We start from the raw sequence: 26811 nt of genomic DNA on the forward strand, positions 1-26811 counted from the left end.
GCTTTGCCCGGGGAGCTTGGCCACCATCTGTTTCCTCCGTATGCTTCCGCTCTTCCTTTGATCTCGGCTCACAGGGACTTGTCACACAGCCTCTTCTCCACTGCCTGTTTCCCCCGTACCCCCCCATCTTTGTTTCCTTCATGGCCTTTATCAGAGGTGTGCATGTATTTCCATTATTCTGGGATGAATAACATCCACCCCGTGTGAGTAAAGTCCACAAGGGCATGGTTTTGGGCTCACCTGTGCTTCCCAAATCCATAGGTCATCCCTGAGGACAGCACAACGTGATGGTGTTTGGAAACAGGGTCTTTAAAGAGTTGGCTGAGTTAAGGCGAGGTCTCACAAGGGTGGGCCCCTGTTCAGTAGCACATAGCCAGTGTTTCTCTAAGAAAAGTAGACAGGCACACATGCAGAGAGCATGTGGAGACCCCGGGAGGAGATGGCACCCACATACCGAGGAGGAGGCCTCAGATTAGACCTAACCTGCTGATCCTGGATCTGAGACCCCCAGCTCCAGAACCATGGGGGTATAAATGCACCCCAGGCTGTGGTGCTTTGTTGCACAGCCCCAGCAAACTCGTGCGGACTGGGTTGGCCTTGCTTATCCTACTGTTCCCAGCTGCCAGCACTGAGTAGGTGTTCAACCAAGACTTGTTCCTGTGTGAATGGAGGTGCAGGGTGTTGAGGGTGGAGCATGAGGATTGCGTCCTGTGTCCATCAGCTTCCCGTCCACAAGCCTGGGCTCCGCCATCCAGAGCCACACCTGCCAGCATCAGGGCTTGGGACATGGCTTCATTCGGGTTCTTGTGTCCTTTCTGGATGGAACCTAACTCACTAGCATCGCAGGGTGGTGTGGCGAATGTGGACGGAGACCCAGACAAGAAGCAGAGTGTGGTTTTGCAAGATCATTTCTCTAGAATGATGTTTTATTAAAATCGTTGTATCTACCTAGTAAGAATGCTTGGAAAATGCAGAGATACAGAGTGCAAAGGAAACAAGTGACCACCCATCACTCTCCCTCCCTTCTCAGTCCCCAGGAAAATACTCTTCACATTTTAGCGTATTCCCTCCTAATCTTTCCAACTATAATTTTCCCTTTGTTCTTTTGAGTTGTGATTCTCCAGGATGCATTTATTATTTTTATTCTGCTTTGTAAAATTAAAACAGCTTACATTTTCCCCAAGACCTGATAGATGGTCCCCTTAAGTATTTTTACTGGCCAGGCCATTGTTTTATCAGGTTAATCTACTACAATTTAGTTAATCATTTCCCTGTTATTTGGACATTGATGTTTTTAGTTTTCATTTACACAGCAAATGTTTTCCGCATGTTGAGTCCTTTCTTTTAAGTGATTCCCAATGATGGAATTTCTGGGTTAAGGGACATGGCATTTTTTATTGCTCTGAGTGCTGTTATCAAATGGTGTCATTCAGAGGGTTAAAGCTAAGCCGTCAGGCTCCCACTGGCAGAGAGGGAGACTGGAGGTGCCCGTGGCTGTGGTGACCTGTCCCTTCCAGGGTCGGCTCAGTGAGACCAGCAGGCAGGTGCTAAGATGCCCCATAGCAGAAGACTTGGAGCCCCTGAGCACTTGCTAGACTGGGCAGCGGCCGTGAACGCTGGGTCAGCGTTGTTCTTCACCTTCCAGGGTCCTGGGTGACCCTGCAGATGGCCATCTGGAAGCTGAGCAGCCCTGGTATCTGTGGAACTAAGGGGTTGATGCTGTATGCCAGGGCTGACCAGTGACTTCACCAGCTCCTCGTGAGAACGTCTGAGAAGTTTCTGGGGTTGCTCCTCATCTCCCCCATTCTTGGTTTCTCAGTTTACTCCTTTGGATCTTTCCAGAAACTGTCTTCGGCAGTTCTGAAACAAAGGCCACCTAGTGACCAAAACAACAAAAATCACTTAGATCATTGCCCTTGAAAGGGTAAGTCTTTTCCCTCCTCCCACTGAGTTGCAAAGTTTCCATGAGTCAGGGTTTTCTGCAGGTGGCAACAATCGAGAGAGTGAAAGACTAGAGCAGCAGATCTTTCAGCATTTTAGTGCCAGGCCCCACCTCCATTTCACAGGTCACTTCTTTTATAGTTAATTAATTAATTAGAAAGGAGGAAGGAGAGAAAGGGGGAGACTCCTGTCTGCTCGTTCACTCCCCCAGTGCCCGCAACAGCCGGGGCTGGGTCTGCCTAGGTCTCCCGCATGGGTGGTATTAGCAGGAACCTGGAGTCTGCCGCCAGAGCTGGGTATCACATGCAGGTACTCTAACGTGGCCCCAAACTGATGGGCCAAATGCCTCCCTCATCCAGGTCACTGCTTAGAGTAACACAGTGAGCTTTGGGAAGGGCTCAGGGAAGAAACCCTGCACTGAAGCAGCACCTGGAGTTTAACGAGTCCTCTCTGCCGCTGTGCCAGGCCCTAAACGTGGGAGCCCAGGGAGCATGTGCCCATCTGATTTCCCAACTGTCACGTTTTAGAACTCCCGGTGTTTACCTTCCTGGGGTATTTGTACGGAGCAGTCACCCTTTTCACGTGGTCCTGGAGCTCCCGGGTCAGGGCCTCTGGGTCGTGAGAGGAGTACTCTGGGGAAAGGACTATGAATGCCTTCACCACCTGGAGGGGAGAAGCAAACGCCAGCCATCAAGCCTTGCACAACAGCTCTTTCCCCTTTGAGCTAGCCTTGGAGACCACGCTCAGTTCTACCAGTTCACTGGCTGCAGCTAGCATCTTTCCTGTTGCTCACCTTTTCAAGCCAATTGCTGGGGGACCCCTCTCTACTTCCCAGACCACTGCCCATACAACATGAACCAACACGGCTTCTCTTAAGATGCAAATACTTTGCAGAAAGGAGCTTCAAGTCCCTGTGGCCCTTTGCTTCCAGGTTTCCCTAACTAGGCAGGAGTTCCTGGCCAGGACTGAGGAAAGCACAGCCATTTCCACGGGCTGTTGAGTCTTCTGGAGACCGAGTGGATGAGCGTTTGCAGCCAGCACACACTGAGTGGCAGCACTTCTATTCTAGGCATCCTGGTGGGACATTCTGCATCTTGGCTCTCTGCCCAGATCTTTCCCACAGGCTGCTCTTGCCAAGGAGGATGGGGGTCCCCAAGCTCAGGCAGAACGGAACAGGAATGGAAGGGCTTACAAGGCCACTTTGTTGCTTATCGAAACCAGCATTAAATTCTGTCAACCAAATTCTGTTAAAGGGAATTCATTGTCCTTGAACACCTTCATCCCATTCACTCATGCAGGTAGATCTGGCTTTTCAGAAGAGCATTCTCTCCCTTTGATAACTATGAAACTGTTATCGATCACTTTCTGTGTGCCAGGCCTGCAGTAACTGAGCACCCAGCCTCAGTGATTCACAACAGGTGAAACGAGACACACTTTTCCAGGTGTACTTTCTCCAGCATGTGGATAAGACTCTCACCTGCCTCATTCTGTATTGGTGGCCACAAACTTTAGTGGGGAGTCACTTGGCAAGGGCCAAAGTGCAGATTCCCTGGGCTGCATCTCTAGTCACTCTGGATCAGCAAGTAGACTTGAGGTCTACACGTCTGTTTTAAACAAGAGCCCCAGATGATACAGCTGCTGACAGTCCAGGGGCCAGACTTTGAGAGTCATTCCTGTAGTGCTGATGGTTCTGAGGACGCGGGCTGAGGTTGCACTAACTTCCCTAAGACATAACACTGGAGGATTTTGTGGGATTTACAGCCCTGCAAGCGGATCATTCCCATTCATCTATCTCTTTAGGGTTCATAGGAAGGAGTTTGCATTTCTCCTGCAAAAGCCCAGGTTATTAAATCTGGCCCTCTTTTCTGGTGTATCAAGTTCATTTTGGACATATATTCTGTCATTCTTCATGTTGGTGCTCCCTCCCAGACTAGAGCCACCAGCAGGCAGGTCTGGTGTGCTTGTGATAGCCTCACCTGCAAACAGAAAAGGGCTTTTGTTGGGTAGGATGGATATCCTGCACCTGCCACCAAGATCTGTCCCCTAGTCAGTCTCCTTGGGATCTAGTTCTCTGTCCCATTAAAACCAGTGCTAATATTTGCCCATTGTGTCCCTCTAGCAGGGGTGGGGAATCTTTTTTTTCTGCCAAAGGCCATTGGATATTGATAACATTATTCACAGGCATTACGGAACTATCAGCTTGAAAACCAGCCTGCTATAGATGTATTAAACTTTGGGTCTCGCCTGCAGTTGCCTTGGCAGGCCCCACCCATGTGATTTCACAGGCCTTATGCGGCTCACGGGTCAAACTACCTCTCCCCCACCCCCGGCTCCAGAGGCAAAGGCAAGGGCACTGCTGGACCAGAGAGAAAGTGTGCCTGGTGCCGCCATCTCAGCTTTGTGGTACCTGGATGGCGGCAAGCTGTGTGGGGGAATCTGGGCCATCCTGCTAGTTTTGTTGGGTGCTATGGGTACAGAAACAGGAGGCCATTTCGTGGCTGGACACTTACCTCACCCCTGATGGGGTCTGGGCTGCTGACCACAGCAGACTCAATGACAGCTGGATGCTCAGCCAGGGCACTCTCCACTTCCACGGGCCCGATTCGGTAGCTGGAAGAGAAAGACAGACGCTCAGCAGTGGGCTCCTCCCCTCCGTGGTACATCCTAGGGAGTGCAGAGAGCAGACAGCGGGACCTTGAGGAGTTGATCACGTCGTCATTCCTCCCCATGAACCAGAAGTAGCCGTCCTCGTCCATGTAGGCTCGGTCCCCTGTGATGTAAAAGTCCCCTTTCTCTGTTGCCGCTGTCTTCTCAGGATTGTCCTGAAAGACAGAGTCTGTCATAGAAGGAAAACATACTGAGTTGACTAAAAGAAACAACAACTTCTGCTCGATAAAAAGACCTTAAAGAAAGTGAAAATACAGGCTACAGTCTAGGAAAGGATGCTTGCTACTCGTACAGCAAAGGATCAAGAATAGGTAAATAAATCACTTAGAAAAGACAGTTCAGTACCTGTTGGCAGCAAGCATGTACAAGCATTTCCAAAATTCAACTTCACTAGTAATTAAGGAAATGCAAATTAAGAATACTGGCACATACCACTGTACACCCACCAGACTGTCGATCTACTACAATTCACTGAACCACTTCTTGAGTTTCAAATCCCAAATCTTTCCTGCTTTTTTAGTTATAAACAGTGCTTGCAGTGAACATCTTTGAGAGTCAAGTGTTTTACTTATTGATTGATTGCATGTTGAGTTCTTTTCTGTGTAGTGATTTCCAAACCTGGAATCCTTGAACCAAATGGTATGACCATTATCATAGCCCTGGCTACCTATTCTCAAACTAATTTCTCAGAAGGTCCAAGCCATTATACTCAGACTGGCAGGGAGTGGGACTACAAGCATCTGGAAACATGGTGTTTTACCTTCAGGATTCTTGTGCAAGTATAAATTGATACAGCCACTGTTGGGGAATGGCCAAGAATTTGAACTGTGAGTGCTTTTGTTGGGGAGGGTGGATCTAACTTGTCAGCCCAGCTGCCCACCCATCACTCACAGAGCAACTCTAGTCTGGCATCTCTGTTACTTTTCTTAGGTGTCACGATTTTCTTAAAGAGATTTAATATTCTTCTTTATGAGTTCTTTTTATTTATTTGAGAGGCAGAGAGAGAGCTTTTCCATCCACTAGTTCACTCCCCCAAATGCCTGCAAAAGCTGGTTCTAGGCCAGGCTGAATCCAGGAGCCTGGAACTCAATCTGGGTCTCCTACGTAAGTGGCAAGGAACAAAGCACTTGGGCCATCACCTGCTGTGATGTGGAGTCGGAAGCAGAGCCGGGCCTTGAACTGGGCACATTAATATAGGATATGGGCATCTGAAACAGGGTCTTAAAACTCTGCCCACAACCCCCTCTTTCTCTTAGTCAAAAGTGAGCTGGAAAGAAAACTACTTGCTGGTTCTGGCAGTGGAAAGAAAAAGTTGAAGAAAGGAAAGTTTCTTTTCTAGTAGACAACCTTACAGTTTACACTGGTACTCTGTGAAGTGACGTGGCGCAGTGAGGCTGTGTATGTGAGCCCCACGAGTGGCGCTGCCATCCCAGAGGCATGGAGCAGGCCGTCAAGAAACCATGATTGCATCAGTTTCCTAGGAAGGTCAAGGATTCGCTATTGTTTACAAAAATGATTTGAAGGAAACACACAGGAATTTTAACATGATCTCTGCTTGGCATGATTACAAAGCTGTCGGGGTATCTTGGAGATAAGTTTCTATGATTTTTCAGTGAAACACAGGTAAAGATGATTTCTCTTGTAGTCACAGAAAAAACACTAAACCACAACATCCCAAAACAAAAAAAAATTTTTTTTTTTTTTGACAGGCAGAGTGGACAGTGAGAGAGAGAGAAAAAGGTCTTCCTTTTTGCCATTGGTTCACCCTCCAATGGCCGCTGTATCATGTTGATCCGAAGCCAGGAGCCAGGTGCTTCTCCCCGTGCGGGTGCAGGGCCCAAGGACTTGGGCCATCCTCCACTGCCTTCCCGGGCCATAGCAGAGAGCTGGCCTGGAAGAGGGGCAACCGGGATAGAATCTGGCGCCCCAACCGGGACTAGAACCCAGTGTGCCGGCGCCGCAAGGCAGAGGATTAGCCTGTTAAGCCACAGCGCCGGCCAACAAATGGTTTTCTATCTGCTTCTTCCAGTTCTGTGCTTGACCGAGAGGCTAGTGTCTGGAATGTCTGTAGTGAGCAGCTCTCAGTCTTGGCTGCACGTATGAGTCACCTGGGAGCCGATCCCCACCACTGGCCGAGATGGGGCTCTCTAGGTGCTGCTTATGCACAGCCTGGTTTCAGAGTTTATAGAGGAGAGTTGGGAGGAGGAAAGCCCATGGTGAATATTGTCTGAGGTGCATACAAAGGAGAAGTGATTACAGCCATTAACGACAGGCATCTGCTCCGCTCCACTCCGGGGAGGTGTGCTGTGGAGCAACTTCATCATACAAACATCAGAGGCTGAACTTAAACAAACCTCGACAGAACAGGCCAATCACCTAGCATGGCCTCCCCCAGCCAAGAGATCCAGTAAACACAGATAAGACGTTGCATTATGATGTCACTGAGCCATAGGAATTTGGGGTGCAGGGTGCACTGTCATACATGTAGTCCTTGACTGAAGTGTTGGCAACACATGACCATACTGATCATCTCAGAAACTTGGACTGAAATCCTAGGGCACAGGCCCTGCCGGGAAACCACAGGAAAGAATCTTGAAAACTCAGCTCAGACACGAGATTGAAGTGTGGCCTTTGCTAAATCCCTTCCCTTCCCTGAACCTCCATTTTCTCATTATTATAATGAAGGGGCTTGGCCTTGTCCCATGTTTGCACTCTCAGACACACCTCATTTCAATTCCACCATCTGCAAGCCCATTGGGTGAGTTGCTCCACCCTCTTAGTTTTCTTATCAATGACTGGTGTGCTTATCATTTATAGTACCTCGTTAATTACAGTACTCCTTTCAAGGGTGAAGTAAATAGCCAGGTCTAAAGATCAGTGCTTCGTCCTTGGTACGCAGCAGTTGCTAGGAGAATGGTCACTCCCTGCCTCTTACCAGATAGTGATTGAAGAAGCAGAAGGGTCTGATGGGTCTGACGCGGACGCCAATGTTCCCCTCCTCTCCTCGAGGCAGGATGTTGCCCTCATCATCCACAATCTGGCAGAGAGATCACAGGAGGGGGTCTGAACACCCGAACAAAGCCTGGGCTAACCCGGCACGTGCATCTTACTCATCTTCCAGGCACTAGGGTGGGTTGGGAGAGCGTCCTACCTGCACATCGTAAGGTGGGACTGCTTTCCCCATGGATCCAGACTTGATGGGTGTGCCTATTAGATTGGCACAGATTAACACCTGCAGAGAAGACAGTACCAATGAGAAGCCCTAGCGCCTTAGCTTTAGTGTCTTAGCTTCTCTTCTGGTCCACACCTTTCTCCCATTCTGCCTTCTAACTCTTTCTCCCTCCCTCCTCCTCCTCCTTCACTTTCTTCTCTTTCCTCTCTTCCCTTCTCTCTTTTTTTGCCTCCTTTCCCCTTCCTTCTCTTCCCTCCCTTGCCTCTTTCTTTCCTTCCTCTCTTCTTTTCCTCATCACCTTTCTTCTCTCTCCTCTGTTTTTTGTAGTCAACAAACGTTCCTGGAGCCCTCCAATGGGCACTCACACATAAAGGCCTTAACAAGTCACTAAGCCAAAACAGAGTTGATGGGCAAATCTTTACCCTGTTGGCTGTAGGGACACTGCTTAAGATCCTGGGCTCTGAACAGGCAGATGTAGGCTGTCCTGGTGGAGACTCACACCACCCTTGACCATGAGAGTTGCTTTGTTGGTCATGGTATAATTGTGAAGTTCACTTTAAATTGCCTTTAACCCCAAAGGGAAGGAAAAGTGATAGGAGTTATGTCACCAGCTTCTCCCGCGGGAGACCAGGCAGTCCCTGACAGAGAGAGAACAGCTGGAAGGGCAGAAGACTGCCGGGCTGAGAGTTCAGGTGGAGGTGGCCCAGGGCAGGGGGCTGGCCCCACAGCACTCACCGTTTCTGACTGTCCATAGCCTTCCAGCAGTTCCAGGCCAGTCTGGAGCTTCCACTTCTCCCTCACATCAGGGTTGAGGGCCTCGCCTCCGGATGAACAGTGCCTCAGGCTCTGAAACTTGTACCTTTCTCAGGTGAAGACAAGGCCACAGGTGTCAGCACGTCATTCCCACACACCGTCCAGACCCCAAAAGGAACTAGAGGCTGAACTCCCCTCATTTCTGATCTATTCCAAGTGCTCCCATCCTCTGGCTTTGCAGGCACCTGGCGTAGGTGTTTGGTGCAGCAGTTAAGCTGCCACTTGGGATGCCCATATCTAATATATCCCGTATCAGAGTATCTGGATCCAGAGACCTGGTTCTGCTATCTACTGCAGCTTCCTACTGATGTGTACCCTGGAAGGCAGCAGGAGATGACTCAAGTACTTGGGTCTCTGCTACCTGTGTGGGGAACCTGAGTTCTAGGCTCCTGAATTGGCTTAGCCTAGCCTTGGCTATTGTAGGCATTTGGGCAGTGAACCATTGGTAGGAGATATTTCTCCTGTGTCTGTCTCTCTGACTTTCAAATAATAAGTCATCAATCCTATCCTAGTTTGAGATAAAATCAGAACTTCATAGAGCAGGCTTGGCAGAACTTGCTAAGTTTCACGTAATAAATTGTGACAACCATATGATTCAAAACAATGAATCAATCAAAAATTGAGAAGATAAAAAGTCACACTCTAAGAACCACAACATTCTGACTGATTGGCCAAAAATTCCCAAAGACATTAAATGCGTTGTAAAACTACCTCTCAGTTCAACAAATTATTTAAAGTATTTAAAAAAAAACCCAGTGATTTCAAATATATTTCCAATCAACTTTTCCTTTGGGTCTCATTGGTTTCATTCAACCAAACTTTGTGAACAGATGAGTGCTTTCAGCCAAAACCTAAATGGAGTAGATTCTGACATTATGGAAGACACCTTGAGAGGTGAGGAAGAACACCCTCTTTCAGACACTTCATGGCCAGATATATGTGATTAGAATCGATGGAGAGAAGGCAAGGACAACATCTCAGGACTTGAGAGAGGATGTCAAAGGAGCAAGAGATCATATCTCCACTAAGCTCAGCCCCTGGCCCTGTCCTGCCAGCAGATGTCGCTGTGCATTCACCGGAGAGGAGCTATCCACAGAGAATGTTGGAATGAGAGGGTGGCTGTGCACATGGGTTCCTGTGCTGTCAATTCACATATTTTGGCCCTCAAAGCACAAAGTGGGTGGGCTGTACCTGGTCAGATCCTCCTGTACAAGCAGCCGGTAGACGGTGGCAACACAGCAGAGGTTGGTGATCGGGAACGTGGAGAGAGTCTAGACAAGAACAGAAGGTGGAAGAAGCTCTCAGTTGTAGGGCAGGACTTTGTGCAAGTGGCATGGATAAACTGGGTCTTTCTATTTTTGTTACCAAAACAGAGAAGTTGGAAACCGTGTGTGATATGCAGCCTGCAGAATGGTTCCAGTGACTGTAACATCATGTTTATGTCCTCAGGGGATCCCCTCCCACATTGTACCATGGTTGGTTTGAATGGTCAGTAGCACACCACGAGGGAGCAGGTATCACTTTGGGGATTAGGATATACAAAGACTATGGCTTCTGTCTTGGATGCTTTCCCACTCTCTCCCTTTCTTGGCTAGCTCACTCCGGTGGGGGGTGGGGGTGAGGCACTACGTTGTGAGCTCACCCAAGTCATTCAGTGTGTACAGTGAGAGACGGAGCTTCTGACCAATAGCCTATGAGAAACTGAGTCTGCAGAAAGCCACCAGTGACTTGCATCAGACTCCCCAACCTCACACCCCCAAAAGTGCCTCCAGTCCTAGCTGATATTTATTATTATGATTACTGGGGCAGGAGGCATGCAATACAGAATTGACCCACTTTGACCATTTGAAAGTATGCACAGTCTAGGGTCACCGAGTCTGTTCACACTGAAATCACAAGTCTACAGAATTATTTTTATTTTTCTGAGCTGAATCATGCATTAAAGCTCCCAAACATGTCATTACCATCTCCCTAACCCTGGTAACCACAATTCTACTTCCTGTCTCTATGGATTTGACTATTCTAGCTATCTCGTGTAAATGGCATTGACAGCATTTGTCCTTTTGTGTCTGGCTTATTTAACCTAGCATAATGTTGTCAAGGCATACCCATATTAAAGCCTTTGTCAGCTTTTGCAGGCCGAATAATATTCCTTACATGGATATTCCACATTTTTTTCATCCATTCATGAATACTTGTGTTATTCCTACCTTTCAGCTATTATGAATAATGCTACTAGGGACATGGGTGTACCTAACTGACATCATGACCTTGATCTCGTGAGAGACAGTGCTATTTAAGTTGATTCCAGATTCTTCACAGTAAAAAACTATGAGATAATAACTAAGTTTAAAGCTGCTAAGTTTGGGGGATAATTCAGCACACTGCAGTAAATAATGAAAACACTATGCCAGAGCTGGAAGCAGTGGAGGAAAAGGCACATGTGTGGGCCAATCAATCCCTACGTGAATAATGATGATGAGTTTGACCATAATGATCAGTATGTGTTAAGAGCCTCCTATGTGCCAGCCCCTATGCCTCGTACCATTCATTCTCACATCTGCTCCATGGAACTATGTTATCCCTTTGTCACAGATGAGGAAACAGGCTCTGGGAGGTTAAGCGACCTTCTCACAACACTTCTTGCACAAGGAAGATGTAGGAGCAGAGGGCAGGTCTAACTGGTGATAGGGCCTTGCTGTTAGCCACATGTGACACAGCTTGCCCCAGAGCAAAGAGCAGCTGGCCCGGATGTGGGGGCATAGGACGAGTGGCTCATATCTTCTCTGGCAGTGCCTGTTCTCCTATGAACTCCTCCGAGAGAGTAGCAGGAGTCAGTAGGATTCTGTAGTTGGGCAAAATACTCAAGTGAAGCACACTTGATGTTGAAGATTTTATCCAAGATTTTGACAAACAAATGTATTTATGGTGGTGGAGAGAGACAGGCACCTAGTACAGAAGAAATAGGATTTGCAGTGGTGTGGAGATAGGACAGGGTCTTATGTCTAGGGCACTGATTAGAACGTAGGCAGTGATGGAAGGTGGCGAAGTGGGCAGAAACCAGATGGCAGAGGGTCATAGGAGTGTTTTTGGTCAACATCAGCATCAAAGAAGCCTTGTAGTCACTGGTTCATGCCTTTTCTCCCACAGCCTCCATACCTATATCCCACCCATTTCATTTACTTTCAACATATAAGAAGTGTTTTTGTTTCTCACATTCAAAATAACTTTGGCATCTACTCGGGGCAGTTCATGCACAAAAATGCAAGCTCCATTGGACCAGGCAGAGAAAAGAGCCCAGGCTGCTTTCACCCATCCAGTGTCGGTCGTATTCCAGAAGATGTCTGATTCAGTCAAGGCCACCCATTGCCTGCCAAAAAATTAGAGAAAGTCAGCATCTTCCATAATGCCTCTACCTTTAAAAAGGACTACTTAATGCACATCAACTTATTTGGAGTCCTGTCCAGAATGGATCCACAGTTGCACTTGTCTAAACTACTCAAGAGCAATCAAGTCAACCACTATTTGAGTATTTACTGAGCATCTTCTGTGTAGCTAGGCCCTAAGCTAGGGGTATAGAATTTAAAAGACCTCACATTTTCAAGGAGTTAACAGTATAGTAGAAATGATATATAAGGAGTAAATAATCTCAATAAAATTTGATAAGGGAACTTTATTCAGCCAAATTTATTCAGTGTTTAGTCTGGATTTAGCCTTAGAGAAACAGAAATGAATGATTACTTTTGCTTGGAGGAGCTTATAGTTTAGTAAATATAAATATCTGGGACGCCTCTGGAGAGAACGGTTGAATAGAGTTAAACAGAAACTGTCCTGAGGACTGGCACTATGGCTCACTTGGCTAATCCTCCGCCTGCAGTGCCGGCATCCCATATGGGCACTGGGTTCTAGTCCCAGCTGCTCCTCTTCCAGTCCAGCTCTCTGCTGTGGCCCGGGAAGGCAGTGGAGGATGGCCCAAGTGCTTGGGCACCTGCACCTACATGGGAGACCAGGAGGAAGCTCCTGGCTCCTGGCTTCAGATCAGTGTAGCTCCAGCTGTAGCGGCCATTTGGGGGGTGAACCAATGGAAGGAAGACCTTTCTCTCTGTCTCTCTCTCTCACTGTCTGTGACTCTACCTGTCAAATAAAAAAAAAAAACCTTGTGAAATGACAGCGAATAGAGACTGAGTCTAGAGCAAGGGTGGAGACGGGGTTTGGGGCATGTTTCTGCAGAGGAGTTGACACTTGAATTAGAAATGATGGGTTGGTGTTGGAGAGATGAGGCAGAAAAGGAGGTGCATCCTAGGAAGAGCAAACAGTGCTTGCAAACACGGAAGATAGAAAAGCAGTTGTGCTCTGCACTAGGACTCCAGGACACATGCACTCCTGGTTCTCTCCTCCTCTCCACTGGTTGCTACTCCTTTCTCACCTCTGCTGAGTCCTCCTGGCCTCCCCTTCCATGCAGAAAAGATTCAGACACTCTGTCCTGAGACCTCTTCTCTTGTCTTTGTCTTACTCTTCTTATTAAACCATCTTTCTCATAACTCTTAACACCACACATATCCAAGTGGCTTCTCAACATTTCCACTTCTAACTGGTGGTGTGATGTCTAATAAGCCTTTTGAATTTGCCGTGCACAGAATGAACTCTTTATATCCCCACCCACAGACAGCTCATTGCACAGTCTTCCCCTGTCATTTAATTCTCTGGCCATCCTTGACTTATCATTGAGTCCACTCTCTCTCATTCCACATTGAAACTTAGGAAATCTTACTAGGTTTATGTTCAAAATACATTCAGAATTCCCATGCCTACCCTTTCCTTAGCACTCCTTCCCATGAACTTGTTGAAGCCAAGTTGTGTACGTGGATTTCAAGCATTTTGCACAAAATCAACTTATTTTTTAACTCTGTCTTTCCACAGATTTTTTTTTTGAAGTGCTCTCCTATCCAATGTTTCTCAAAATATTAAGCATAGAATCACCATAGGATCCTACAATTTCATTTCTGAGTATATCCCCAAAGAATTAAAAGCAGGGACTTGAACGGCCATATGTGCATTAGTGTTCATAGCAGCCTCATTGATCATAGCCAAAATGTGGAAGCAGCCTAAATGTCCATCAACAGATCAATGATTTTTTTTTCTTTCTTTTTTTTTTTGACAGGCAGAGTGGATAGTGAGAGAGAGAGACAGAGAGAAAGGTCTTCATTTTTGCCACTGGTTCACCCTCCAATGGCTGCTGCGGCCAGCGCATCTCGCTGATCCGAAGCCAGGAGCCAGGTGCTTCTCCTGGTCTCCCATGCAGGTGCAGGGCCCAAGGACTTGGGCCATCCTCCACTGCCTTCCCGGGCCACAGCAGAGAGCTGGCCTGGAAGAGGGGCAACCGGGATAGAATCCGGCGCCCCGACCGGGACTAGAACCCGGTGTGCCGGCGCCGCAAGGCAGAGGATTAGCCTGTTAAGCCACGGCGCCGGCCCCAGATCCATGATTTAACAAAAGTAATATGCACACACAATAGTATTAAGTGTTCCCTTAAAAAAGAAGGAAATTCTGACACACATTACAGGATGGAGGAGCCCTGGGGACATGATGCTAAGTAAAAGAAAACAGATAGACAAATATTGTATAAGACTATATTCAGGGCACCCAGAGCCATCAGATTCAGAGATAGGCAGTAAAAGAGAGGTTCCCCAGAGCCAGAGGAGAGGGAGACGAGGAGCTGTTGTGTGTGGGGGGTGTGGTTCCTGCTAGGAAAGAACAAAAGCAAGTTCTGGAGATGATGGTCACACAGCAGTGAGGATGCATCTAATGACTTTGGACTGACTGCTTTATAAATGGTTAAAATGGTACATTTTGTGTTATCCTTTTCCCAGACATGATTTAAAAAACCCTTCATTGGTTTTCACCCCCACTCATAGCAAAGCCTAAAGCCTTCAAAGTCCTCCTGATTTGCTTCTTTTTTTTCTTTTCTTCTTTTTTTTTTTTTTGACAGGCAGAGTGGACAGTGAGAGAGAGAGACAGAGAGAAAGGTCTTCCTTTTGCCGTTGGTTCACCCTCCAATGGCCGCCGCGGCTGGTGCGCTGCGGCCAGCACACCGCGCTGATCCGAAGCCAGGAGCCAGGTGCTTCTCCTGGTCTCCCATGGGGTACAGGGCCCAAGCACTTGGGCCGTCCTCCACTGCATTCCCAGGCCACAGCAGAGAGCTGGCCTGGAAGAGGGGCAACCGGGACAGAATCTGGTGCCTCGACCGGGACTAGAACCTGGTGTGCCGGCTCCATAGGCGGAGGATTAGCCTGTTGAGCTGCGGCGCTGGCCCTGATTTGCTTCTTGTTGATCTCTGACCTCTGCTTCTATCACTCCCCCAGCACTCACCTTGGCCCACAAACCCTCCCAGACAAGCTGTCCCCGTACCTTCCACAGGTCACAAAACCCAATCCATAGCTGCACTGAGAGTGCTCGACCATCTTGGGGGCTCCTGTAGTGCCGCTGGTGAAGTAGATGGCCAGTGAGTCTCGGCTCTGGGTCCTCAGGCAGGAATGCTCTGCCGATGCCTCTCTGGATAAGATAAAGGCACCAGGTGGTACCAAGAGCAGTAGGAAGGAATAATGGTAGAACAATATCCCTAGCCAACATTTCAATAAGTGCCATGTATGAGAGGCTGTGCTGAGAGCTTCAGCTTGCACTGCCTACAGCCACCTCACAGGGTGGGGTCTGTCATTATAACTATTTGGGAAGCAAGGAAACCAAGGCTTAAAATGGCTAAGTGACAAAGGAGCCCATGCTTTCCTACCAGAACATGATGACTCTGTGGTGAGCACACACACATCCATGTTTCTGTGCTTTTAAGAACTACACACACACACACACACACACACAATTCCTAAGGAGAACTGTTTTCTAAAGGGTTCCCTAATTCAGGGCTTTGAGATGATCTGGGTAACAGTTCTGAGAACTCACTGGCACCTTGGGATCCCCTGGTAGGTTTCTAAAAGAAATATCATCGTTAGACCCTACCCCGGGCAAAATCAAATCAGAAAATTAAGTATTTTGAGCTTGGGTAATTCTAGTGACAGCCAAAAAATGGAAAACTGCTGATCCAGGACAACCTTGCAGCTTATCAAAATCACTGGGCTGAGTTTGTGAAAAACAAATTCGTAGAGCCCTCACTCAGAGCTGCTGGTTAAGTCGGTCAGGTGTAGAGTTTTGGGACCTGAATTTGAAGCAGCAGCCAGATGAACCTGTGGAATGGGCACTTCTGACTCAGTGGGGAAGGTCTCCAAGGGGAGCGCCTTCTAGTTTCTGGCTTCAGAGCAGGACATGTCTCAAATTCCTAAATAGGCTTCCAGCAGGTTCTTGTTCCAAGGCAAATGTGGCTTTGGCTCCCTCCGACCCTTATTTGACTCCTTTTTAGCTTCTTGAGCAAGCCTCAGTTTCCATACCAGGAAAATGGAGTTAAGGTGTCCTTTATAAAGGAGATGGTGTCTCATTCACTACAGTGTTCTGAACAGCAAACATGATGCTTGTCACAAAACAGGTGTTCATTATTCATTGCATGAATAAATGCAGGTGAATGGCTACCCAGTGCAGTGTAAGGCATACAAAGCACTCAATACATGGCAGCTGTTTTATCATCAATTGACTACTATGTACCAAATGTATTTTATAGGTCATTTCATATTTTCTGGCTAGTTGCTCTTTAAACTACTTGTATCAGTATACAGGCAAATTAAAAGCTAGTGACAAACCCAGTACTGATTGAGTGCATGACCTTGAATATTAAGGGGGTCAGTCTGGCTTCCAAAGTGAGCATTCCTCTCCAATTCCTTCTCTTCGTGTGCAATCAGCAATGCATTTCATCTCTTGTGGCTTAAAGCAGAAACACATTGACTTCATTATTTAGTGATGTCCTCATGGAGGGCCCCAACTCACTGGAGGAGTGCCCTGAAGTTCATCCAGCCTGGCCGGCTACTGTCTGACACCAGCAGCTTGGTCTGGAGGGAGGGGCAGTCAGTGCTGATGGCATCCACCCGTGGAGCTAGAGAATCGTCGGTGATAATGCACTTGGCCCTGGATGCCTGCAGCCGGTACTTGAGGTCCTTCTCCGTCAGCTGAGAGACACCCGGAATCACGACGACCCCTGACATCACACAGAGAGCACATGGTGACACAATAACGGGCAAGGACCTTTGGGTAAGAGTCAGAGATGGGGGCAGAAAGAGCTGGAGAGGGTTGGAAAGATGATGATAATGAAATCCAGAAGGAGTTTGTTTTGTTATGGCAGCAGTGCTGTGTGTGTCTTTCCTTTGGCTAGAGTTGGTGTGGCGGTGCTGCTCTTAAGTGCTCCAACATGGGAAAGATACCCCCCTCTCAGAAGACCACACAGATTACTAAACATAATGAATCTGTGAGTGATAAGAGCTTGTCACTCCAGGCCTCTGCCTCACAAGTAACAGTTGATGACTTAGCAAGAGAGATCTGACAATGAAAATGACATGACAGCAGACAATGCAGCAATGCTGAGTCAGCTACCCCTCAAATATCCGTGGGATGAACTTAGACAACCCATGCAAGGTAATCCCATCCATACCCAGTGAAGATCTCCACATTTGTGGCAGTCCCTGGGCACCCCAGACTCTCAGGGCAGCCGCTAGACTCTATCCCACCCACAGGTTTGCCGTTAATGTAGGAGTGGACGAAAAATTTAGGCCCTGGATTCCAATGCCTGTAAAAAGGCTTCTGCTAACCAAGGGCCAAGGATATGCTTGTGTCTTTCCAGAGAATGCAGGACAGCCCATTTGGGTACCAGCCAGAAACATCAAGCCTGCAACTGACAGTCAACCAGAATCAACTGAACAAGACAGAGTCCTCATTGTTAGCAAACGCACCTGCCCTATCAGCCTACCCTGAGGAACTGCCCATAGCCACATCCGCTACTGTTTTGTACCCCACTAGCTCTGGTCAGCCACTCAAACAGCCCACAGCCTGTGTGCGGTCACGCCATTCCTGATTACCACTGTTCCTTATACCTACCCCCATCTGAGCAAGCACTCCTGTGGTCTCCCGTTTTGAGCGCTGGTTAGTCAATGACGGGTAAGATCCCCTGGGGGACAACCTAAGACAGGCACAGCCACGTACGGAGACCACATGGAAATGGGGTCAACAATGGTATGGCCAGGAATCATGCCTTCCGTTGCTCAAAAATAAACAAAAAGGGGGGAATGTGGTGGAATGAGAAGGCCATGCCAAGATGGCTGCTGACAACAGAGCCTGCCTGGCAACAGGCTGTGACTGGTTAGGGCATAAAGCTCCCCTGGACCAGATTGGCTGCCTCAGCTATATAAGTTGCTGTACCAGCTGAAATAAATTGAGTCTGCGGGCTGCTCATCTTTGGCCTACTTTCACCCAACTCCTGGGGTCTGTGTAGTGACTCTGCACCTCTTGCCCCCACCGTGCTTCTCTTCTCAGAACGAATCCACAGCAACAATTGCCAAGAGAAGTTTTGATCATGTGAATTGCTTAACACAGTACCCAGCACATAGTAGGTGCTCCAAAAAAAAGTATAGGAGCTCCTTACATGTTGACCTTCATTAAGTGGGCCTGCTTTGATCAATGGCATTGCTGTCTGGTGCCTGTGCACAATCAAGTTTGCGATCACTGGGTGAAGAGGAAGTAAACAAAACCACACACGGTTCATTTTGCTCCATCTCCTAGACCTGTGGGTGCTGCAAAGCTCTGGTGTGTCGTGCACCCCAGTTGGGAGCCCCAGCCCTGCTACTGACCTGTCCGCATAGAAGCCACACTGATCAGCCACCACTCCGGGAGCCGTGGGAGCACCAGCATCATCCTGTCCCCAGGCTGCAGCCCACAAGCGTCACCTAGAACGTTGGCTGCCTTCCTGGACTGCTTGCCCAGTTCCTCGAAGCTCCACTTGACTTCTGCTCCTGTAGCACCTACCCACCAGAAGGCAGGATTTGGGGGCCGATGCCCAGCCTAGACAGAGATGCAGGCAGAAAAGAAAGTAGAAGCCAGGACTTCTGTTTGCATTTAAAAATATTTATCCTATTTCTTACAATAGTTGATACATGGAGCATATTCAGAGTTCAAAAATCACAACAGTGTGGAGAGATACCCTTCAGAAGGCTATCTACTCTATGCCTATCTAGTCTATGCCCACCTCACCTGCCTCAATGAGCAACCAATTTTATTGTATCTTTGGTAGTATTTCAGCATTTCTTTAGGTAAATATATTTTTCTCAGGCTACCTTTTAAAAACTAATAGAATTTTATTGTTCAACATTTTATTATTTATTTATTTGAGAGAGAAAGAGAGAGAGATCTCCTATCCACTATTTCATTCCCCCAAATACCCATAGTAGCCGGGGCATGGCCAGGCCACAGCCAGGAGCTGGGAGTTGAATTCAGATCTCCCAGGTGGGTAGCAGGGACCCAACAACTTGAGCCATTGCCTACTGTCTCCTAGGGTACCCAATTCCGGGAAGCTGGAATTGAGAGCAGAGCCAGGAATTGAACTCAGATACTCTAGTATGGGATACTAGCGTCCCAAGAGACATCTTTTTTTTTTTTTTTTTTGAGTTCCAGTGGGCTTTTATTGAGATAAAGGAACAAAAATCCAGATTTTACCACTCATCTTTTCTGAACCTTGTAACCTCAGTAGACTCTGGTCCATAAATATGTACATACAACATAACACATCCCAACAGAAACAGAGACCCACTGTAACATTTGCCAATTAACAGCCAATTTTCCCTTTCCCCAAATATTTTCAAAGTTTTGAGTTCCCACTGCTCATTTCTCAGTGGAAGTGGTCCCTTGTGGCTAGGGACGTTAGAATTTTCTCCCATTTTACCAAACAAAAATAATAATTTCAAGTTTCAAAACAGGGAAGTCACTTAGTTTTCTCCAGGCACCCCTCCCCAAACCATTGGTTAAAATACAGCAGCCTGCATCTTAATAACCCAGCCCTCCCCCCGCCCTTGCCTTACCCAGTGCTATCTACTGGAGAATTTAAATACACTTCTGTTGGAATCTGTCAGTGGAGGGGCAGAGTCCAGGTGCCAGGCTAGCTCCCTCTGACCTCATGAACTGTTGTAACCTTTGGACACTTAACTCTTCACCCCAAAGATGAGTTATTAGATCAGAGGAGAGATTTTTCTTTGGGAGTTTTAAAAAACTATCTTTAGGGATATAAAGAACTATAAGCTCACCAAAGTCCACTTAAGTTTACCAAAAAGCTGACTCACTTCAGCTCCCACCAGGCCAGTAATTTTGTTTGACAAAAGTATTTGGCAAGAAAATGATTCCACAATAACAATTTTAAAGATACATAGAACGTTGAAAAAAAATAGCAAATTAAAATAACATGGCTTAATTCCCAAGAACTTATTTCATCTTTTTGTTACTCATCTAGCAGGTCAGGAGTGTGGCTAAAGGCAGTTTCTGATGAGACTATGAGCTCCCAAAGTGTTTCTAAATCCTTAGTGCAGACACCCTCCCTGTAGGGGCACAGAACCCTCCCTCCCACCCCTATAAAAAAAAAAAAAAGGAAAAGAAAAAAACTGAGGTGATCAGAATGAGATGTTTTGAATCCAACAATTTATACTAAAGGCTTTGTGCTAAGTTGTCTTGTTCTAACCACGCCTGATGGTATCAAACACAAAGCAAGAGTCCAAGGAAAGATGCTCCCATCTCATTCTGAAAACATAAACTGGTGACCACCCCACCCCCCACCCCCAACTTTTTGGGCCGACCCATGTTATGATGCTGGGACCAGACTGAAAATAAGCTATATTTAGGTTTTCCTTTCCCTTACTTCCAAGAGACATCTTAACTGCTATGCCCAATGTCCACCCTCCATACTACCTATTAAACTCAAAAGATAGCATATAATTTACACTATCCTCTGTATTCTTCCCTTTTTTATTGAAATAGTATTTGCACACTATAAAATCATTTTAAAGTACACAGTTCACTGTTTTAGCTTATAGTCAATAAGTTGGAACCATCGCTACTATCTAGTTTAAGAATATTTTTGTCACCCTAAAAAAATACTTCAGAAATTAGCAGTCAATTTCCTGATCCCTCTGCCTGGCAGCCCCTTATCTACTTTCTGCCTCCATGGATTTGCTCATTCCAGACATTTAGTAGGAATGGAATCTCATAATGTGTTACCTTTTAGGTCTAATTTCTTTTACCTAGTATAGTATTTCCAAGGTTTATCTATACTGTGACATGTGTTGATACTACATTCCTCTTAATGGCTGAATAATCTGTTGTTTATATAGACCACATTAAAATACTTATGCGTTTATTACCCTTTTCTTGAAAGGCAGACGATGTGGAGGGTGGGGAGAGTGAGCGAGGGAGCTAGCTTCCATCTACTGGTTCCCTTCCCAAATGCCTGCAATGGCCAGGGCTGGGCCAACGTGGAGCCAGGGGCTAGGAACTCCATCTGGGTCTCACATGAGTGGCAAGGACCCAATTACTTGATCCATCATCTGCTGCCTCCCCGGGTATGCATTAGCTGGGAGCTGGGTCAGAAGCAGAGGCAGGATGCAACAGTAGGCACTTTAACAGGGAGTGTGTACATGGAGTATCACAGTGCCCACCCCAACATTCTGTGTATCAGCTGATTGACATTAGGACCGGCTCCATTTTTTGGTTATTACAAATGAGGTTGCTATGGGTATTTGTGTACAAGATTTTGGAAGCACATGTTTTCTATCCTCTTGTACATACAACTAGGAGTGAAATTGCCAGGTCATATTATATCTCTGCCTTTTTGGGGGACTCCAAAGTGCTGCACCATTTTACACTTCTACCCTTCAAAGTCAAGGGTTCTAATTCTTCTACATCTTCATCCACTCTGGTTATTGTATCTTTTTTGTTTTCTCCCCTTCTGCAGGCTGTCTTCTTACTTTGATATACAAACTTCATGAAATGCAACTAATTCTTTGTTTTGATTCTTGTGCTTTTGAAACCACTGCCTTATCCAAGGTCTCAGAGGTGTATCTATGTTTCTTCTATAAATTATGTAATTTCTGATCCTTCATTTAAGTCTTTGACCCATTTAGGGTTAACTTTGATATGGAATATGACTTAGGGGATCAGATGCTTTCTTTTGTCTGTGAGTACCCATTCGTCCCAGCAACATTAGTTGGGAAGACAATTCTCTCCCCATCAGATTGTCTTGGCATCTTTGTTGAAAACTAACTCACCATAGATGTACACATTTATTTCTAGACTTCCTACATCCCATTCCTCCTCTTCTGTCTTCATACCTCTGCCACACTGGCTTGATTACTGTGAATTTGTACTGGGCTTTGAAATAGGGAAATGGGGCTCCTCCAACTTTATTTTGCTTTTTACAGATTATTTTGGGCACTGTTGGGTCCTATGCATTTCCAGATGAGTTTTTGGATAAGATCGTCAGTTTCTATAAGGAAGTCTCCAGGGATTTCATAAAGATTGCATTGAATAGGTAGGACAATTTTGGGGTATATTGTTGTTGTAGAGATCCTGGCTCTATCTCTTACATATACCTCTTATTGAATTCTAACAACTTCAAGGCACTTATGATAGGACTCCCATTATGTGGATGAGAAAACTGAGACCCAGAAAGCTTAGGGCACTTGTCTGATTTCACATTTCAAGTATGTGGGTGAACTGCATCTGTCAGTAAGGCCTGCTTTTAAATCTTGGGTACTTTCCTAAGTTTTGCCATATCTGCTAACTGCCAGGGATATAATATGACTATCTTTAAGAACAGTATTATTTACTTCATTCAAAAAATATTTGAGAGAGAGCAAGCGAGAGCCAGTTCCCATCTGCTGGTTCACCCCCAAAATGCCTGCAGCAGCTGGGCCAGGCCAAAGCCTGGGAACTCAACCCAGTCTCTCATGTGACTGGCGGGGACCCACTTTACTTGAGCCATCACCTGCTGCTTCCCAGAGTTCAGTTCAGCCAGAAGCTGGAATCAGGAGCTGGAACAGAAGCTTGAATGCTAGCACTATGATATGGGATGTGGGCATCTTAACAACCATTAGGCCAAACACTTGCCCTGTATTTACCTGATTTTTTTCTTTAAACAAGGTTCTTAAAAATCAGGGTGGCTGGGCATTTGGTTCAGCAGTTATGTCAGCCCTTGGGATGCCCCCATCCCTTATCAGAGAGTCTGGTTCATGTCGTGGGTCCTCTACTTCCAGTTCAACTTCCTGTAATGTGCATCTTGGGAGGCAGCAGGTGGGCCCCTGCTACTCATGTAGGAGACCCACATGGAGTTCCAGGGTCAGGGGTTCAGCCTGGCCCAGCCTTGGCTATTGCAGACATTTGGGAAAGGGAACCAGTGGATGGAGAATCTCTTTCTCTGCCTTTCAAATAAAAATGAAAAAATGAATAAATTTAGAATTTTTAAAAATTAAGATAAATAAATGTCTTTGGAAGAAAATTTTATATTCCCCTACTACAAAAGAAAATCAGGATCATTGACATAAATAAAATGTAATTATAAAATTCAGAGAGAGATGCAACAGACACGTATAGAAGGGAAAATAAGAAAGAAAGCTTATGCTGAGACATACAGAGAATTCAGCCTGTTCCACCATGTGTTCCTCCTGTGACCTTGAGCTTGGCATGGGCAAGGCCATGTACGGCTCCCATCACTTGGTCACAATTTCCCCCTAGGACTTAAATGCTAACAGATAACGGTTTAAGTCTTACAAACTCCCAAACCAACAGGTCTTCTAGCTGTAAGTCTCACTGGGGAAGCTGAGGGCAGCCTGGGGTATCCGAGATGGACATGGGACAGGGCGGGCCTCACCTTTTCTATCTGACTCCACGTGTCCAACACATCATGGGCAAAGTTGAAGTACTCAGGCACCGGCTGCGTCCCCTGGTTAATGGCTTCCCAGGTGGACACCACTTTCTGAGGGACAAGTGGAGGTGGCAGCCGCCCGTGAGACGCGCAGAATCCCCGGGAGCTCCTGAGTGCCCGCAGGACCACGCCTCTTAGCCACAGCCCCATGTTGTCTTGTCCCGTCTGTCACCTAAGAGAGAAGAGAGGGCATTGTGCTGAATTCTGGCTGTGGGAAGAGCTGGAGGTCGGTCTCAGGGGTAATCGTTGCCCACAACCGACGTGAAGGGCACACTTTGGACTTCAGTCTCAGTTCGGCTGTGTCACTGTTCTTGGAATCTGAGATCCACCATTTCTGCCTCTCCTTGCCTGTGGCTCTCCAGCAGCCTGCAGTCAGGAGCTCAGAGCCCACTCTCCACCGCTCAGCCCTTCCCAGGGATCCCTCCTACAACCTTTGCCAGTCCTGACCTGGCCAGACAGCCAGAGAAAGCTGGGGCCCTGCCCTGTCCAGCAGCAGCATGAATGAAGTAACAATTGTCATAGTGAAAATCTTATTTTGGTACAAATAGAAAATCGAAATCATGCCCTTTTTTTCCATAAATACATTTTTCATGAACTTTTGGAAGTGCCCTTGGAGAATATGAGCCACACATAAAATTTGTAATTTTCTAGCATTTTTATGAAGAAAAGCAAAAAGCAACAGGTGAAATGAATTAGTCATATACACCTGAGTTAACGATACAGGAAAAGTATCATTTCAACATGGACTCAAGATGGAAAGGAATTACTGGATATTTTTCATGGTTGTTTTCTACTAAGTCCTCAAGATCCAGAGTGTATTTTATACCCATGAGTGAGCACCTCTGAGCTGCAATTCAGGTGCCCCACAGTCCTAGCATCCCATGGTCCTCTATTGCGTGGTGCAGCTTCAGGGTCTTGCTGCTCCAAGTGTGGTCTTTGGACCAACAGCAGAAGCAACAGCAGCCATACCTGGATGCTAGTTATGACTGCAAAATCTCAGCCCCCTCCCACTCACCTGTGGACTAGAATCTGCTTGTTAGCAGCATCCCCAGGTGCGTCCCGTGCACGTGAAAGTTTGCGATTCAGTGGGCTGAGGTCGATATCTCCAGCATCTATTCTTCCTGCTGCCTTCCTGTTGGTGCTGATAACCACAGAAGATGGGAGCCTCAACGCGCAGCCGTGATGCATCCCAACAGCAAGGAGCCCAGTCACAGCTCCGGGTCCAGAAGGCCCGCTGGGGACCCAGCTTTCGCCACCGGATTTCCTTGAATCCTTACCCAGCTCCATGTCACCCGTGTTATTTTCTCCATTTTTTACAGAGAAAGAATCTGAGGCTTGGAGGGGAAAAGTAGTCCCAGATTTCACCTCTCAGAAAACCTAGGCCTCAGCTGCTGCCTTGGCCACCAGTCCTGGAGCTCCGTCCTCCTGCCTCTCCTGAACTCTGTCCCTGCCCTTTTCCTTCGCCTTCTGACACTGGGTTCCTCTGGCTTCTCTGCAGTGGCTAATCAGAGCCCTCAGGCCTCCTCCCCGAGTTCCCCAGGCCATTTCCTCCTTGGCTTCATCAGCGTGCCTCAGGGGCAGCAGATACTTGCTGAACTTACCTCACTGAGGTCCTGGACAAGGTGAAAGAACCTGTGGCGTGCTACAGCCCTGGGACAGGCCAGAAGGCCTCAGGAAGCTGCGGAAGAGCAGCTGACTCAGCCTGCCGCAGGGAACTTTGGGCCAAGGCGCTGCCGCTGCCAGAGGGTGGAGCCAGAGCCTGTGCCAGCTGCCTGTGGTTTCAGAACACTTCAAACCATGGCAGGGAGCCATGGCCAAGTTTTTCTCAACAATGGCTGGTGGCTGGAAGATGAAATCCCAGCTCTAGTGCCTGGTGGCTGCCTCCCGCCACGTCCCCAGGGTGGAGGTGTCCTGTGGAACCTCAGGTCACCATTTAACCCAAAAAGAGCACAGGACTTTGTTTTAACAGAAAGGATAGGATTGTGAGAATGACATGTACTCTCCTGTGTATACAGACTGAAGGTGAAGAGTGGCTTCCTGGGGACAGGCTCAGGGACAGGAAGTGACTTCTAGGAGCATGGGTCTCTTCCTATGGCCATGGCTGCACAGCTCTCTGAATTCACTAGAAATAATGCCAGTAATTGTACCCTACCTAAATTCACATGCTCATCCAAGCACCTTCATCAGCCCCAGAATGGGACTGAAGTCCCCTGATGGAGGAGGGCGCACGGATATCTTCCAGAGCGTGTGCTTGAACATCAGCTGGCCCTCTCTGTAGTAATTCAACACACACCAGGTGTTTATTGCCAGTGGTTGGGACATATCCCCCATGTGTCACATCTTGGACTCGTGGTCCCCTTTGCAGAAGCGTTGAGAGACAGGGCCATTGGCGAGTGGAGAGATCTGTGAGTGTACCGGTGGGTTATCCCAGGAGTGGCTGCATTGTGAAAGTGAGCTTCCTCCAGCACGCTTACCCTGCCTCACAATATGGTGCTGTGTGTGTGTCGTGACATTGTAAGTAGGCCCTCGCCAGAGGGTGAGCAGGTACCGGCACTGGGTGCCTGGGCTTGTCAGTTTCTAGAGTCATGAGCCAGATAAAATTTCTGCTCCTTAGAAATTGTCCAGCCTCAGGTATTTTGTTACAGCAGCAGAAAAAGGACCAAGACATTACCCTCAATGTGTGCTATCCCTCTGTGGTTCTGTCTTATTTCCTGGCCTGTGTAGCTCATTGCTTTATCTTTAGAAAGTTTTTAAAATTCATTATTTATTTGAAAGGAGGGAGGGGAGAAGAGAGAATCTTCCAACTGGTCCACTCCCAAATGCCTGTAATATTGAAGGCTGACAGCAAGAACCTGGAACTCTAGCCAGGACTCCCATGTAAGTGACAGGGACCCAAGTTCTTGAGCTGTCACCTGCTGAGTGTGGTATTAACAGAGTGCGCATTAACAGGAAGTTAGATCACAAGCAGAGACAGGACTCGAACCCAGGCACTTGGATATGGGGTGCAGATGTCCTAAGTGGTGTCTTAGCTGCTGTGCAAAACCCCCACCCTATTGTGGCCCATTTCGATGGGTGGCTCCTCTCCCTCTCCATCAAACCTGACCTCAGGGCCCAGTCCTCTCCTGGGTCCCAGGCAGTGAACCTGGGTGGTGACCTTCCCCAGAGGAAGGCAGACCCCAAGGCAGCAGTTGTATTTGAGGACCAGTGTGACTGGGGCAGAACGAGTGGAGAACGAGCAGTGGGGGCCGAGGCTGGGGTAGTGATGGGTGAGGGGCTTCCTGCCCTCCAGGGGAACGCAGTGGTTCCTGTTGGGTGTACCGCCTTGTCTAAT

At 47.4% G+C, this 26811-nt stretch overlaps 1 protein-coding gene across 2 annotated transcripts; it reads right to left on the minus strand.

The window, feature by feature from the left end:
• Positions 1 to 892: 892 nt before the first annotated feature.
• ACSM5 (acyl-CoA synthetase medium chain family member 5) lies at positions 893 to 25191 on the minus strand. Of its 2 annotated transcripts, XM_062180846.1 has the most exons (15): positions 25082 to 25191; positions 24496 to 24621; positions 23427 to 23652; positions 18370 to 18580; positions 16520 to 16727; positions 15002 to 15145; positions 11810 to 11963; positions 9785 to 9864; positions 8516 to 8639; positions 7760 to 7840; positions 7544 to 7645; positions 4636 to 4763; positions 4452 to 4551; positions 2485 to 2604; positions 893 to 1876 (listed from the first exon to the last, which is right to left on the minus strand). In XM_062180846.1, exons 3-15 carry the CDS (start codon positions 23628 to 23630, stop codon positions 1793 to 1795), a joined length of 1740 nt encoding a protein of 579 aa, XP_062036830.1. In that variant the 5' UTR covers positions 23631 to 23652; positions 24496 to 24621; positions 25082 to 25191; the 3' UTR covers positions 893 to 1792. The 2 variants fall into 2 exon arrangements, with proteins under 2 accessions (XP_062036830.1, XP_062036831.1); XM_062180847.1 differs by lacking the exon at positions 24496 to 24621 and having other exon boundaries at positions 25082 to 25185.
• Positions 25192 to 26811: the final 1620 nt, after the last annotated feature.

This window comes from Lepus europaeus, chromosome 21, assembly GCF_033115175.1.
Source record: "Lepus europaeus isolate LE1 chromosome 21, mLepTim1.pri, whole genome shotgun sequence".
NCBI lineage: Eukaryota > Metazoa > Chordata > Mammalia > Lagomorpha > Leporidae > Lepus > Lepus europaeus.